The sequence below is a fragment of the Anomalospiza imberbis genome, chromosome 5 (genome assembly GCF_031753505.1).
Source record: "Anomalospiza imberbis isolate Cuckoo-Finch-1a 21T00152 chromosome 5, ASM3175350v1, whole genome shotgun sequence".
NCBI lineage: Eukaryota > Metazoa > Chordata > Aves > Passeriformes > Viduidae > Anomalospiza > Anomalospiza imberbis.
The window spans coordinates 14,527,618-14,545,142 of NC_089685.1; the positions used below are offsets into that span (position 1 = coordinate 14,527,618).

The following is a 17,525-nucleotide window of genomic DNA, read 5'->3' on the forward strand; positions in this document are numbered from 1 at the left end:
ATCCTTAAAAAGCACTTCTTTATGTAAAACTCTTTTTAGATGTCAGAGGCCATGAAAGATAGATGATTACTTTGATTTCTGCTGAGTTCTTCGACTGTCACATCCCAGACTATTGAGATGCCTATAACAATGAAGACTTTGGTATGCAAAGTTCATAAATTTCATAAACCAGACATACTGAAACCACGTACTATATATGTATTTTATAAAATTCATTAGTTTAGGCATGGGTATTGCACCTGCATGTACAAATCAAAGCAGAGCAGCACTCTGTGTTAAGTGCTTGCTCTCAGAAATCAGGCATGAAATAATTATCTTGTTTTAAGTGTTCCTAGAGCCTTAGGGCTCCATTTTCAGTTACCACATTAATGATTTGCAGTGAATTTTAGGGCTGACAGCAGAGGAGTCTTCTTTGGAGAGCTCTTTTGGGTGATTTAATTCAGAGCCTCCCCGGTACAGCAGGGATGGGTGGGGATGCAGTGCTTCATTCCCCTTCTGAAACAGGTTTCTCTGAGCTTTTTAGGGCAGAGCTATTGCCACCTACTGGAATCAGGGAAAAGCTCTGCTTAAAAAATACTGTTCCATCATCTATTTAAAACAACGAATGCAAGATGTCAAGTGTTGTCTGGTTAGATTTCAGTTGTGATGGTAAACAGTTGCTGGCAGTAGTTAAAATGTAATATTTGTGTCTAAATTGCTGTTACAGAAAACGAGTGTCACAGTTCAGTACATAGATGGAAGGTTATGGTGGTCAAAATGTTATTGTTAGAACTGTTGAAATATAAACTTTATATGTATGTCAATAACTAGAAATTAAACAGAGCAGGGAAGTGCTAAAAAGGCATGCTAATGCATGTAATACTGATCTCAATTTTAAACTTCTTGTCCTTATGTGGTCTTTTGTCTCTGATTCAAGAAGAAAAGCAAATTTAGAAAGTTCCCCCCTCCCTTTTGTTTCAGTAAGAATTTCCAAAGGATTGATACTTTAGTCTCTCTTCAGTTCCCATTGAAATATGTGGTTAACTGAGGTTTTAAAGCATTAACAGTACTATGGAAAATTCTTTCTGCACAGTGCTGCTTTGGCTGGGAGGTACAGGGTCTGCTGCCTGGAATAAGCAATAAATTATCTGTAAGCCTCAGCAGTGTGCCTGCAGACACAGAGCAGACCCAGGTGTGGTTTGAGTTTGGGGTTTGGGTGGGATTTACTTTGTTTTTCTCAATTGAACTAAAAAATCTTGCCGTTCTCACTAACTTCACATACCAGGTTTCAACATGAAAGTACAGTTTTTATGGTGCCTCTGTATGTCTAAAACTTTAGGGTAGTTAAAGCTATACATTTTTTTCTCTTTATTGTTTTCTGAAGTGTTTGGAAGCACTCAGAAAAGAAAAAAAGATTGTAATATAGAACTCATTTCATTTGGAGGATGAACTTCCACTGAATTGTTCTGAGTTACCTTGATACTAAGTTACAATAACCACTTTGATTTCTTTGGTCTTTAATTACCACAGTCTTGGAAACGCTTTTGACAATTGTAACTCAAGGGATGCTTTTGACATGATGACATTCCTTTGACAATGCCACTGGCACGTGGTGGACAGCACAAACATCAATAAAGGTTACTTGTAAGTTTTAGTAGGAATAGGAAGTCTGGATGGTATTTTTTTAAATCAACTTCAGATGTCTAAAATTGTAACTTTGAGCTGTCTCGTAGTTCCTTGACTAATGGAGTAGAAAATGTTCCTTTTTTTCCTTTGCAGCTGGTCTTTGCCTCTGTTTGAGAGAATAGACTTTCTTATGCCATGCCAGCAGTTCTTGCATGCTGTTCTGTTAATATTTCTTCAGTTAATATTAATATGTTGATACTTGTTATTATTGAGCCCTACTCTTAGTCCTTCCCACCAGTATTCATTGTAGCAATCTGTCTTTATTTAGCATTCAAAAGAGGCAGCACCTGGGAGAACTGATATTTCTGCAGTGATTAGGCAGCTGGTTGATATTTCTGTTATAGCCAAAAGAACTTTGGAAATTATAATTATTAGGAAAATGAAATGTAAATTTAGGTGAAAAAACAAATGAGATTAAATATCAGGTAGATATTTATTTTATGGTAAGCCTGCATGAAATTCCAAAGAGCTGCATTTGACATCATAATCTTCAGACCAGTTTGTTTCAATAATTTTATTATTGAGTGTCAATACTGCAATCAGAGAGACTAAATGCTTTTAAATCTGGAAAGAAAAGCTAGAATTTCTCCTATCCTATTGCCCCAGTTCTGTCAGTAGTATGATTGCAGTCTGGTGCTCCATCCATAAACTCTCAAACATGTCAGAGCAGGGATGACCCAAACTTCCACCAAAATCACAGGAGCAGCAGAGCAGCTGCAGTTCAGGGAAAGACCAGGAGCACTGAGGTACAGCGAGGGGTCTGCACACAAGGGGAATTCTTACTGAGCTAGTCTGTCATGGATGTTCAATGCCAGTCTGTCTTTAACAAAAAATACAAAAATTTATAAGCATTTTTGTCCTGAAAGAGCTCCAAGTGAATGAAGCCTGCCTGCCTGTAGGCAGGAATAGTGACTACATCTGTCTGGATTTTGCAAGAAAGCCTTGGGCAGCGCAAGTTAGGTCCGGCAGCCCCCAAGGTGACTGATAGACACTTTCCAGTTAGTGCTCGTCTCTGAAATTCCCTGAAGGTTTGTCTTTCAGAAGAAATGGCCAAATCATTAGTGAGCACTCCCTCCTTTCAGAGAAGTAGGGGAAGCTGGCAATGACTGGATGAAGCCAGACTGGATGTGCATGCTCACTGCTGAAACAGATTGTTCCAAAAGGGAACTATTTCTGTATAACCACAGAAAAGCCACTAAACAATCTTTAAAGCCCACTCTGGGGTCACAGGGAGTCCACAAGTGTTTCTCAACCATGATGGCTGCCAGGAGGAAAATAATAGCTCATTCTGTTTCCAGAATGTCTTTGTGGTACCTTTTTGCTGGTTGTCATGCAGAGACAGCTTTGTGCTTATATTTAAAGTTTGTGAAATGGCATCTACTTCACAAGCAGTTAAATATTCCCAGATGTCATTTCTTACAAGAGTTTGCCATGTGCCTGTGCCCTTACTGTGGCATGAGATGTTTCTTTACAGTTTGTACTTGATTGCAGTGAACATGGTTAGATGGAGCTTTTGTGGCAGCCACCAAGGTGGTGGGAGCAGGAATTCTCATGTCCCACTGGTCACTCTGTGTGCAAGTCACATCACTGAGCCACGGCCCCATCACACACATCACATCTCCATCCAGACCTGCACATGAATACATGAGTATAGAAGTGTTGTAGCACCCAAATTGTGGGTCTTTCCCTCTACCACATCATGGAGTTTTTTCCACTCCATCTGATAGAATGCAGTGTGTTTCTTATCTTTTTTATATTACTGTCATACTAAAATATCTATTGATCATGGCAAAGGCTTCAAAATGTTGGGTAGAATCACTTCCATCATATTTACTCAAATTTCTAAACATTCTTTACTGATCTGCACCTCTAGGAAGTTTTTCAAGAGTTGATAATACCTGAAAGAAAGAAATAGTGTGAACTGCAGCATTTAGCTGAAGTCTTTCAGTATGAGAATTAGGACTGAACTAAACTATTTCTTTATCTCTTACTGCATCTTTCTTATTTTGAGGATTGGCTGAGACTTTAAAAACAGCACTGGAGTCTGGGAGGCTTCATGACTTACTGAGGGCACTCTGCTGGAGCCCACCTTTTATAAAGCATTTATAAAGTGGTTGGGGTTCTCATGCATGTCATTAGTTTGGAAGCTACAAGAAATAGTAGAACTTGTCTTGAAAGAGAATAAAAGATTTAGGGTTAGTAAAGTTGTTCAAGGACATAAACAAAAGTTTTGTGATGAGAGGTGAAATCTCAGTGATCACTGGGCACAATTGCTTGTAGAGCCACAAACCTTAGCAACAGGATATGCTGAAGGCACAAACGTAAGATTTATATGCATACTAAGAATTTTTCAGTAAGAACTGTCAGACAGTTTAGTCGTTGTGAAACACTCTGCGGTTATTTTTAATTTTTTAATCAGTGTATTCCACATATGAAAAAGCAGAGAAGGTTACTGAAGATCTCAATCTTTAAAGTACACAGATATACGTTTTCTGTAAACCATTGGAGTGTGTCCTTGACAGGGGGAAAAGGGCAGAAATCTTACATTGCTTGCTGTTGCCTTCTGAGCCTTACCTGAAATGGTTCACTCTTTTATTGTTACTTTTTCATATACTTTTTTAGCTTGTAAATACATAGAATTATGCTTCAAGTTGCAAAAAATATATTCTTGTGTCTTCTCATGAAAACACTCTGACCTATTATCTAGTGATTGAAGTAGTTGAAACAATGACAGGCAGAAATGCATGAAGGACAGTGACATTCAGCTAAGATGCTTATGTTCAAAACTAATTAAGTTTTTGCATTTTGATCAGCTTTTAATTTGAATTTTGCCCATTAAAATTCTGTACTTATGACTAGGTATTTGTTAAGTGAACAGCTGATTAGGTTTCATAGTTGCATGACCTGTCATAAGTTCCTATGCTATAAATATAATATTTGAATTATTTATGATTATGAAATCATACAATTTAATTATTACTAGTTAATTCTAATTTTTACTGGAATTAACCAAGTGTGTCCAGTCAGAATCAGAATTAGAACTAGGAAAGGACACTATAGAGCATAGAGACATCAGATGTTTCCTGACACTTTTTGTGACTATCTGATTCTTTGGAAGAGTAGGAGAAAGCTTGGAAAGAAAAATAAGTCAATCTCTGTGTAGTGTGATGAAGGTAATTTTGTCTCCTGTAACAAAAACCTGGTATATACTTATTCCTGCTCCCAGTTTTTGAGTGCACTGTCAGCTGCTGTGAGGTCTGAAATGGTTGGGCTTTAACACTGGGTAAGCATTGTTCTGCGTTTTCCTGGTTTGAGTCTATTTCTCAAGGTAAGGAGTGCACAAAAGATGATGGAGAAGCATGTTGGACAGAGTTCTGGCAGTAGCAGAGATTTGTCTCTCTCCCCTCCTGGCAGATAGGATGAAGAATGAAGCTTGAAACCCTTGGGGTGTGACAGCAGAGTGGGGAATTGTAGCTGACAGATTGGAGGTAGCCACGGGGACTTGCAAGGTGCCTGTATAGGATAAAAGAAGTCTGAGGCAAATCCCAAACTGCACATCTTTCCCTGGGAGGTTAGAGTTATCTAATCCCACCAAAGGTGCTTGCTCAGCCCCACAGCTCAGGGGTGTCCAACTGGCACTGTCAGGCAGTTGAGTTTCTTCCTTTGGCAACAGACACAACAACTGTGTTGTCCACACTTCAGAATCCACTGATTGGTGGTTACAGAAGTACTGAAATGTCCAGATCAGCAAACAGTTACGAACCCCTTTGATGTAATTAATTTTGGACAACTATTTGTCATGGGGAAAAATTGCTTCTGTTCCCAGGCTGTTGCTCAGTCTGTTCAGACTGAGTAACAGCTCCAACAATCAATTTATCAGGCAAATTCAGATGCGGTTGCAAAGCTCAAATTTATCAGCTTGAGAAAGATTCTTATGTCAATAAATAATAATATTTAAAAATTTAAAAATTATGTTCATCTGTGATCAGATAGTCAGGACAGAGGTAAATCAGGACAGTGTGCTAGGTCTCTTGCAATTCTGACATGACTGAGAATCATGGAATCATTTAGGTTGGAAAAGGCTCTTAAGATCACCAAGTCTGTTGTTATAATGGATAGATCCTGTAGCAGGGGGGGTCAGCATGATAAAGACTTTTTCCATCCCGTGCAGATGCACCAGTCATCTACTGAGGTGTAATTTGCTTTCTTTGCTGTGAAATAAACTAATTTTCCAGGTTTCTCAAACATATACTAGTATTTTTAAAATTCTTTGCCAGTTATAGCAAAAGGCTTCACTAAGTGTCCCAAAACTCTGTATTTTATGCAATGAAGGTTAAGCAATGTGTGTTTGAATCCCATGAAATTTTATGGGATAATTTTTCAAGGCTGTATCTGTTTGTTCTTTTCTGGTTATATAGGCTTCTGGTTTTTTTTTTATTTTTAGTTAAGGGATTTTTGTTTGGTGGTTTTTTTTTTCAGTTGCTATCATTTGGTGTAAGATGCTTCATCTGTAAATTTTTAGGTAACATCTGGTTTAATGGATGAATTATTTCTCTGTGTAAACTATAAATTCAAAGTGATAAATGCAAACTTCTCTAGAGAGGTGTGGAGCTTCTCAGGCGTGGACAACAGTAGCTAGGGAACTGTGGGAAAGCTTAGAAATTTTTGATTCAGACATTAGTCAAGTTTAAAGTAATCTGTTTGCCTTCAGGTCGAGTTGCAGTTCACTGAGGCTTTAGACAGCAGTCTTACAGTGTGTATAAAAAGGAGCAAGGATTTTTCCTTAAAACAGAATATGCTGATTTATAGTGAAATTATTCCTCAAGGTTTAACTGGTTTCTATGGGTTGTGCTAATGTAACTATTTTGGATGTACATGGGTCGATTTGGGAGGCCACTTGATGAACAGGGTAGAGGTGGTTTCCAGAGTTCTCCTCAGTTACCTGTCGGACTGCCACTAAGTTATGATACAGTTCATCTGGTACCTTGCTAAATTCTGCCCTCTAAGGTAGTTGGGGGTTTGTTCAGACAACTAAATATCTTTAGCAGAAGCCGAGGGGCTTGAACTTATGAGAACTAATCCAAATGTTGAGATTCAGATTCTTCTACAGGATGAGTAACTGATTGTGGATAAATAATCTTAGTTATTCCCAAGCATCATCCACAAAAACCTTCTTCCATCCAAACAGCAGCTACTCTAAATTATGTCTCTTTTGTCCTCTGTCATTTCCATGACAGACTTCAGATGAAAACATGACTCAATAAACTTGGCATTAATTTATTGTTCAGTGGATTGCCATGATATGAAAATCAGCACTCTACACAGGAGACTGTAAAAATCTCTGTGAAGGAGATTTTTAGTAAATAAAACATATTTGTTTTACACTTGAGACTTAAATTGGCAAATTGTAGATTATCATCATTCTGATAACCCAGGCACAAAAGGCTGGCATAAGAGCAGTCCTTAAGTAGTTTTACTTGTGTTAGAACAAAGAAATGGGGAATTAGTGAAACTGTGAATTAACTATAAAATCTTTGTGTGCCATCAGCACCTGATGTCAAAGTTTATCTCAGAGCAGAACGTGTAATTTTGAAATATTGTTGTTCTAACAAGCATTTTAGAGAAGGACGATCACATTAGTGTTTTTCTTCAAAAATTATTTCCTTTGCCTGACTCGATTAGAATTTTGACCTCTTAGGGTTTTTGATCTAAATCCATTTAAGATTATTCTGAAAGGCTTAGAAGACAACAAGTCAGCAGCTTTCTTATTAAAAATATATGAACTGTTCACAATGAAACAATTAATGCGAAAGCTGTATCTTTAGGGCTATACAGTCCTCATTGTACAGCAAAGCAAAAATTAATGGATATTTGAGAAGAAAATCAAATTGGTCTCTGTCTTGTGCCTGTGCTATGTCTTGCCCAGCCATTTCTCACACTGGGGTTTTCAGTGTTGGGCTTCAGAATTATTGTACAGCTAAAATGACTCAAGTATTACAAAAATTTACATTGATTATCAAGGGAAGTGGTTTTATCCTGTTTCATCCTCCTGTTATTCGCAATAATATTTTAGATTCCCCACACTGGCTCTTTTCTTACCTTCTTTTATGTGCCATATGAAGGTAATTTGAGGAGATGGGGAGCAAAGCTTTAGTTCTTTTGAGCTTCAGACCATATCTGATAGAAGGTGGATTCTGTGATTTTGAAATGGACCATATAATGCTTGTAATTTTAAAACCTACTGATCTAATTTATTTTCAGTCAGTTGAATTTTTTGCATCAGTTGTTGGTAGGTCAGGCTTTCATTAATTAGAGCTGATATACATCTTAAGTAGCCTGTAGAAAACACTTAGCCCAAGAAATTCAGAGTAAAGGTTTTCAGTGTAGCATTTTCATGTTTTTGGTCTGGCAGTAATTTCAGAGGCTATGATGTGGTGTGTGTTCACTGGTTATACCAATGTGACTATTACCCAGCAGATTGGTACAGGCAAACTCTTTGCACCAGCACCTGACTGCATCATTCCGCTTGTACCATTTACAGGGAATTGCCTGGATGGTCACTCAAAGTGTTGCAGTCAGCAGTGTAATGACCAAGTGAGCACCAGTGACAAGTGGCATTCCTCAGGGGTCAGTTCTGGAGCTGGAGCTGTTTAAGATCTTTGTTGACGACAGGGACAGTGGGATTGAGTGTGCCCTCAGCAAGTTTGCAGACAACACCAAGCTCTGTGGTGCTGTCCACATGCTGGAGGGAAGGGATGCCATCCAGAGGGGCCTGGACAGGCTTGACAGCTGGGCCCATGTGAACCTTATAGAGCCATAGAATCATCAAGGCTGGAAGAGCCCTTTAAGATCAAGTCTAACATCAGCCCAACACTACCACTGTAACTACTAAAGTACATCACCCAGCACCAGCCTCTTAAACACTTCCAGGGATGGTGACTCCACACTCTTGGGCAACCTATTCCAATGCCTGACTACCCTAAAAGGGAAAAAAACTACTTCTAATATCTAACCTTAATCTCTCCTGTCTCAGCTTAAGGCCATTTCTTCTGGTCCTCTTACTTCAGTCACTGTCAAAGAGACCAGTCCTCATCTAACTACAATCTCTTTTTGGGTAGTTGAAGACAGCGATGGGATGCCCCCTGACTCTCCTTGAGACTGAACAAACCCAGCTCCCTCAGCCATTACCCCTAAGATCTGTTTCCTGAACCCTTCATGAGCCTTGTTGCCCTTGGCTGCACATGCTCCAGCACCTCAGTGGCCTCTTTAAAGTGCTGATCCCGGAACCGAACACATGATTCGAGGTGCAGTACAGTGCTGAGTACAGTGGGGTCATAGCTGCCCTACTCCTGCTGGCCATTGGCTTACTTGGCCACCATCAACAGGGATGTTAACAGGCTGTGGAACAGGCTGCCCGGAGAAACTGTGCATGCCTCATCCCTGGAAGTGTTCAGGGACAGTTTAGATAGGGCTCTGAGTAACCTGGTCTAGTGAAAAGTGTCTCTTTTAGTTTTGTCTGTTAATAAACTGTATGCTAATTATAAGTTCTTCAGCAAAATAAGTCTTATAGAAACAGTGGTACAGTAGTAGAATTAGCACAGTAAGAGAGCATGAATAAATCTCCAGCCTTGAATAAGTGTTTTTTTTTTTTAACATTCCCAGCACTGCAAGATGCCAGGAAATGCAGATGTCTTTGCCTTTACTATGTGTACCATGCTGGTTTACAACTGAAGGATAAGCAAAGCACAGTTTATTACTGCCATGTTCTTATTTAATCTAGTCTCAAGTGCTGTTTTTCCCATTTCATTGCATTGAATCTGCTTTTTTTGCAACACAATTTCCTCTCTGTAAAGGGGCACACAGTGGAGAATTGATGAGTGACTCAGTCACAGGAGGCTTTGGAGGCATCTGGTTTTCCCTTTTATCATTTGTGTTCCAATCTGTCAAAAGCAGGACACAACTGGGGAAAGATGGCAGGGGAAGGAAACACACTGACCTGCCTGCAGTTGTGTCTGCATGAATCAGCATGTTGGTTTGTGCTCAGGGAGATGGATGCAGGATAATAAACCAAGTATGTCTTTGTTTACAGTTTTGTTTGAGAGAAAGCGTGAGGCCCTCTCTGCAGAGCTGCCAATCTGGCTGGGCAGAATGGAGAAATTCATCTCAGCATCAAGATGCTTAAAAGTGCTCATCAACTTGTATTCATTACAAACACCTGCAAATGAAATTCGCATAACAGCAAAAGAAGCAAAAGTGATGATGTTGAAGCAGTGTGAAAGCGAGCACTCCTGTTCTGCAGTGGGCCAGTCTGTATCCAGGCACAAAGGGCGTGTCTTTGAGAGGGATGTTCAGCTGATCTGTTTTCTATGTGTTTTCTACCTCAGGGGTGGAAAGGAATCAATGCTCTGGATAAGATGGCCTTTCCAGGGGAACTCAGCAAGGCAGAGCTGTGGAAGGGTGGAAAGGTGCACGCCAGCGCTGGCTGCATTGCCAACCCCAAATTAAAGGCTCAGCATTTTGCCACTTGATCAAGTGCTGCTCCAGTGCAAAGTAGAACTGCAAACTGTACAGGTTACTGCCATTAAGGAAGCATTAGGGTTTTACCAAGGTTTCAGATCTGCATTTTTCCAGTATTTGTAGGATTAACCTCTCTCTTTTAAATATTTTGGAGCTTTGGATTTCCAGCTGTCCTGAAATTGGGTCTGCAACTTCACCATGATATCCTGCTTTAAATGTTGTCCTTTCATCAGTGATGGCAAAGGGAAGGTTTCTGTCTCAGGAGTGCTGGTGGGTTGGTCATCAGTGCTTGGCACATTGCTGTTCAACTCTGAAGCATTGCAGGGTGGCTGTTATTCCACCATCCACAACTTGTTGCTCACCTATTGCCTGTTGCAGGCACCTTCATTCTGGTTTCCCTACTGTCAAGAAGGTCATATCCTTCACATAAATGCTCAACTGATCTGGAAATCAGAACCCAGGCAGATGTTCAGCTCTCAGTGATTTCTTCTTTGCAAGTAAATACCATTGTTTGCATATGAAAGAGTAGTGTCTGCTTAAGTCCTCTCTCCCAAAAGTGTAGGGTTTTTCATCTCTAGCAATTGAAGTGATGGCAGCTGAAAACTTTCACAGTTACATTTATGACTTGATCATTTAAACAAATGTTAATTAAAAAATTATATAAAAAAATAAAGTTGCCAGTATGCCTTCAAAAATATTATATTTTTGGTAGTCAGAGGGAAATACGTGATCTTATACCTATTCCTTGAAATATGGAATTCCCACATGGTCCTTGGAATAGAGACATATTTTCTTTCAGTAGCCAATTACAAGAACTATCTTCTCCTAAACTATTTCACTGTGTAGGAAGGAAAATGAACTCCTCTTTTCTTTATAACTTCACTTCACCTTGGAACACTCCACAGACATTGCAGGCTACACCTGAAGTATGCCACAGGTAGTTGGTTCAGCAGTGATGTAAGGACTAACTTCTATCTGACCTTAAACCCTTGTGTGCAACATCTTTTATCTCAAAGTCCTGCTGCTGCAGCTGGTTTTGCACTGTGTGATATTCCTGTGAATTGGTCTTGATGGCGTTGGTATCACCATTTTTGTAGTAACGACTGGTTGTTTGAAGGAGATCTGTAAACATAAGGCAAGTGTTTAAATTCAGGGATGTTCTGATTACTCTTCCTAACACCAGACTTGAGAAAAAAACACATCTCTGAGTGTAGAACTTTGCTCAAGGACCTTGATAAATTTACAGGGATTAAGGTTTTTTTATCTTACATGTACATTAGCCAGCTCTGTTAAGACATTATTTACCATGTTTATATAGCAATGTCAACGAGTGCCCTGAAAATTTTTTAATAAAAAGGAGTTTTGTTGATTTTCAGGTGTTCAAACGCAACCGTATTCAAAAAGGAAGATTTATTTTGGGCATACAATTTCTGCCCCACTCCGTATTCTTGGACAGCACTTCTGGGCCTTATTTTGTATTTGGTTTTCTTTGCACCTGGTAAGAAAATACTTGTTTTCACATAAAGGTTTAAAATGTCAAATAGTGAAGCTACATGTTAAATTTATTTTTGAGTCCAGCCATTAAAGTCAGATTGATCTTTTTATTCCTAATTCTTAGGGATGGGTCCTATGCCCTGGACTGTCAATTCTGAAATTTATCCACTTTGGGCTAGAAGTACAGGAAATGCGTGTTCTTCTGGAGTCAACTGGGTGTTCAATGTGCTCGTATCACTGACATTTCTGCATACAGCTGAATATCTGACATACTATGGTAAGTAACAGTACCTGTCCATATATGCAGTACTGCCATTGGCACTGAGATTTTCTCTGGATTCTGGGTCCCTCCACTGGTTTTGCTATGAAGTGTCAAAGCAGTGTTCTCAACCCACTGTGGTTTCCTAAGACTAGAGATCTGCTTGGATCATAGAGTTTGGTCTGGATTTCATAAGAAGCATTTATTATTGTCCTTAACTGATAACCTAGACAGTTGATTAAAACAGAGAAGCTGGAAAAAAACCACTTTTGATTTAGTGAAATAATGCTGACTCCCTCTTAAGGTGACAGCATCTGCAGTTTTCCACTTTACGGTGACATCCAAGGCCAGTAGCAGAAGGTACTTGCAGAAATACAGCTGTTGATAAAGTGCTGTCTGTGGCACCCTATGGAGTTTGTCAGGTTACTGCTCAGCCACTCCGGTACAAGTAATTTAAATCCCATTAATCTGCCAGGGAGCTGATATGACCTTCACATCCTTACTAGTGCAGAGCCTTTCAGCTCTACTTGTTATTCCTTTGAGCCATCAGTGTAGCAACACTAGGTAAATGTTTGTTGGTCCTTTGCTACCTGCTCTGCCCCTCTAGGTATGGTGGACTGTGGGCAGGAACAAGCTCTTTCTCAGTATTAATTGTCACCACAAAGCACTTTTAAATAATAATTAGGTGTAAAAGTCACAAACGTTTTTTTAATCCTGACTCATTTATTTCGCTAGAGCTTTTCATTTTGAGGACTTGTCTTAATGTGTCCTTCACTGTCAAGACAAACCAAGAAAGCTCTTTCCTTTGACATCTGTTTTTTTTTTTTTAATTTGGACATGTGATTGTCTAATTGCTGTTTATTTTAAGAGCAGCGTGACTTGCCCAGAAAGGATGTGTATTATCTTTCACATGGATTGGAATTGCCTTTGTCAATTTGGAATTTCCTCTTTGGTGAGGAATGAGGCAGTAAAGAGTCCTTCTCCTACACCCACAGCCCCACAGCTCATTGCTGTAACCCTGCCACTCCAGCCTTTGCTTTCACACTCTCTGTTGAGGCCACAGCCTGTTGCTTCTGTCACTCCCCCTGCTCTGGCACACAGGAGGGATGGGACCCTCTGTAACTGACTGTGACGATGGTTTTACATTGCAGGAGCCTTCTTCCTCTACGCAGGGTTTGCTGCCTTGGGACTGGTTTTCATCTACGGCTGCCTTCCTGAGACTAAAGGGAAAAAACTGGAGGAAATTGAATCTTTGTTTGAAAACAGGCTATGTTCATGTGGTATGTCGGATTCTGATGAAGGGAGGTATATCGAGTATATTCGGGTGAAGGGAAGTAATTACCATCTTTCTGACAATGATGCTTCTGATGTGGAGTAATTTTCAGCTGCTGATGTATTTAATCATTTAAAAGCCTTCTGGGGGAAAAGCAGCTCTCTGATGACCTCACTGCCCTGCTTCTGGTCTGGTTCTCCTTTTTACTGTGTATTTAAAAATGCCTTCATGTTCAAAAATGCTCCATTTGGGAGGAAATTCAATATGCTAGCGTTTTCTTGATAACTGAAAGCAATGGCTTCCAAAAGAGATTGAATTCCACAATTATGTGACTTTACCAAGTGTGTGTGACACTGCTCCATCCCCAGGTGTTTAGTAGAGTGCACTGTACCAGATGAATACAGAAGGCTATCCTAGATGGTCAGGGGCTGTCCTTATCTCCAGTACTGACAAAACCTAAAATAATCAAGTGGCTGACAAGAAAGGAGCTGACAGCTGTTGGATCCCGATCCCATAGGAGCCAAGGAAGAAGCTCTGCTGTGCAGTATAACAAAGGATGAATGCATAAGCTGCTGTAACAATAACCATTTAAAAGGTTTAACTGATTGTGAAAATACAAATACCTGCTGTATCCATCAGAGGGACATTTCCAAAATTTACCTGAAGAGAGAGAGTTTCCATTATTTATTTGAGGTAGCAAGTAGAGAGCCATACTCTCCTGGATGGGGGTTCACTAGGGTGGTGTGTGTCTGTGCTACAGCAGGTTATCCATCCATGCTGCTCCTGAGTACACGCTGCAGTTGGGAGTTTATGTTTGTCAGAAAAACAGGCAAAATTAATTACTGACAGCAGGAAAACAGAGCTCAGTACGTGGCCACACGTACAAATGCACTGGTATATATTGCTAGGTACAACACAGAGGCTTTGGGTTAAAAAATATATGTATATTTGTTTTCCTTTTTAGCATTTGAACATATTGGTTTGTGCCTAGTTTTGAACACAAAAATACCATTAGCTAAAAAAAAGAGAAGAAGGGGAGAGGGTTTGTGCTGCTAAATGCACAGTGGTCATCCCTCCTGCGCCTTTTGCTTGTGAATAATCATTGCCTTCAGTTTATCTCCATATGTGCCGTGTAAATGACTCCCAGTACATTTTTCTTCAAATTTCCTCAGTCAATTGGTGTCTTGCTGGATCTAAAGAGAAATATTAGCCATGGGCAGAAGCCTGCATCTCAGATTAATTGCCTTACCGAAGCATTGCAAACTTGTCAAGAAAATGTCAGGCACAAACCTAACTTGGCTGCCTTTAGCATGGTAATGAAAATATGAATGGTATTTTATTCACTTGCTATGATTGCTTGCCTTGGCAAATTGAATTTTATGCAGCTACATAAAAATATTATTTGTTTTTTCTTTGTCCTGTCCTCACTGCTTTAAGTCTCTGAAGATATGAGTTTGAAAGCATCAACAATTCAAATTCTTATCTTTGAAACATTTGCTTCATGAAAGAATGTGGGAAAATTCCTCTGCCTGTGGGCTGATGCCCATTTATTTGGTAAAAAATACATTTATTTTTCATTGTGTAAAGATTAAAGAAGTCATTAGGTTCATTAGCTTTTATAGATTTGGTTTGCGGGTTTTTCTTGGGTTGAAAAATATTTTTAATGATGGTTTGCTATCAAAACCAAGCCTGGACATTTGTTATTAAATTATTTTTATTGGATAACATGAGGTTTTGTTGTTGTAAAGAAGTCTGGCATTATGTAGTCTTCTGTGGGGGGAGTTCTTATTCTCCAATTATTGACCTGCAGGGATTGGGTGTATTTTGGTTTCTTTTCTTTTTTCTTTTTTTCTCTTTTGTTAATCAGAGAAATATTTTTGGAAAGAAAACATTTTAAGGAATCCTTCTGTGACTTGACTGGGACTAAAAGGGAAAAACATACTAGACAGAGGGAATTTCAAATGAATCTTTGCAAAGAGCAGCTCGACCTTGAACGTCTCCTGTGCAGTGAGAGGGCTGGATTCTCATGCCTTCCATCTTGCCTCCCTTTTAAGCGCACAATGCTTTTATGCTTGAAAGCACCAGCTGTAGAAAATGCTGATATCTCCAGATCTATCTATTGCAAATGCTGAGGTCCTCAGACCTCTCTACAAATGCCCCTGCTGCAGGTTGTCTCCCTTCAGCTGTCACCTCTTTGAAGCCTTCAGTAAAGGTGCAGTACCTGAAATGAGAAAAAGAGATACTTGGCACAGAGAAGAACAAAATCGTTTCATGGAAAAATTAACTTTTTTCCAAAACCAAAAAGTTGTGTTTGAAGACCTGAATTGAAGCAGTTTTGTTACCTAGAGCAGTGTGTGAATAGGTGTGTAACAGCCAATCTGTGCTTACACAGTTTAAGTGGTTTAAGTGGGTATTTTCTGGCTTCTGGGGGTGGAGACTTAGGGTTCTGATGGCTCCAAAAAGCACAAGCTTCACACCTCTGAACATTCCCTTGCTTGGTGTGTCTGGAGTGGGAGCCAGGTGGGAGCCAGCGTCCCAGCGCCAGCCCCGTGTCAGCGCTGACCTCACTTGTGTCCACAGGGAGAGGGAAGGTGCAGGGCTTGGGCATAACTGAAGCAAAGTCACTGGAAAGGTCACTGTCAAGAGGTCAGCATCCTCTTCTGTTTTGCAGGCAGTGCTGGGGCTTTTTAGCAGCAGAAGACCGTCTCTCTCTGCCAGCCTTGTTTCATGGACCTTCCCAAAGGGGCGCTCAGTCGCGTACAGCACTGGGCTCGTTTTCTCAACACAGCTTCAGTCTTACTGAAAACGGTTTTCTGAAGGTTTGTATCCCCCGTCCTTTCTCCCAAGACAGGGTGCTTGGTCCTGTGCATAGGAATAGCGATTGAAAGATGCATTTTATTCCTTACTGCTACTGGCCATGAGGGTCCAAAATGCATTGGCTTCTTTATTGTCCCTCCCTGTTCTATGCCTACGGACAGCAGGGTTTAAGTCTTCCTTTTAGGGTTTCTTCACACCAAGAAAGCATTCCATACCTTACAAACACTGAACATAGTACCAAGCATCATGAGTATTAAAATGAGATCAGATACTTCAAATTAATCTTATGCTGTTAGGGTTTTATTTTTAGAATGTGTGAACATTTAGAGTTTATTAAGAAAGTTAGAAATAGGTTTCTATTTTGCAAATATTTTTTTATATTTATGAGTATTTTAAGTTTTAAGAGATTTCTGCTAAAGGTAGACTTAGTAACATTCCAGATAAAAGAATAAAAATACAGTGTAACTGAATAATTTCTTATTACAAGAATTTCATTTATGAAGTAGCATAAATAATATGTCTAAGCACAATATTCTTTTATTGAAAGCTTTTTGCAGAAGATGTGAAGTTGTTTCTTCACAAGGACTGCACACTTAATTCAGGTATTCTCTGCATCAGGAGTGTCTGAGTAATGCTGCTGGTAGAGTTGAGCATATTGATTGCACACAACAATTTGAGATATTTTAATTCTGAATTACCCACCAACTCTACATGTTGTAAGCTAACACCAGCTATAAAAGAAACAAGTCCTGATGCATTTTTAATATTTTTTAAATTTAATTCATGTTAATTTGCATATAGTAGTTTGTTCACCATGCTGAGTAATTTGAGATAATCTGGCACTTTTTTCTTCCCCTTGTCACTTTGTTGATCAAAATAATCTTTTAACAAGAGAACCAAACCTGTTTTGAAAATAGATAGAGTCAAAGCAAGGCCCATGAGTCATTTGGAAGGCTGGAGCTTCATTGCTGTATGGGCACCTTGGATCAGTCGCTCTTTGTCGCTTTAGAGCAGGACGGGAACGAAAATGACTCCAATTCAAAGGCAAAGAGAATGAACTGATTTATTTCAAATGTGCCGCTCTATTTATAGAGAACATCGTGCAGACTAATTCTATTGGTTCTAGAGTAAAAACATCTCACACCATTGGTGTGCCGTGAATGACGCACGGTGGCAGAACCTATCTATAAACAATGTGAACAACAAGATAGATTAGAGGATTATTTACATTCCTTCCCAACTGTTTCCCAGGCTCTCACCTGGTTAGAAAACCTTCTCTTTTTCTCTCTGACTGAACTGAGAATATCCACAGATCTTGTAGGCATTTCCTTGGGAGATGCAGTGACAACGCTGGCAGAAATGGTGGGGCAAGAAAGGGTAAATCACAAAGGACTATTGTTCCAACACAAACTTATTTTTGGATGGGTTGATAATGCCGCATTTCACTCGTGTAGGAGTTAGGGTTGGGAGGGGAGAAGAAGGAAATCATGCATCGAAAGC

At 39.7% G+C, this 17,525-nt stretch overlaps 1 protein-coding gene across 1 annotated transcript in view; it reads left to right on the forward strand.

Moving 5' to 3' along the window:
• The window catches only part of SLC2A13 (solute carrier family 2 member 13), a 138,680-nt gene extending 123,200 nt beyond the window's left edge, over nt 1-15,480 (forward strand). Inside the window, exons 8-10 of the mRNA XM_068189716.1 lie at nt 11,559-11,680; nt 11,801-11,953; nt 13,087-15,480. Coding sequence (XP_068045817.1) covers nt 11,559-11,680; nt 11,801-11,953; nt 13,087-13,313 — 502 coding nt within the window. The 3' untranslated portion in view covers nt 13,314-15,480. The remainder of the gene's footprint in view (nt 1-11,558; nt 11,681-11,800; nt 11,954-13,086) is intronic.
• Nucleotides 15,481-17,525: the final 2,045 nt, after the last annotated feature.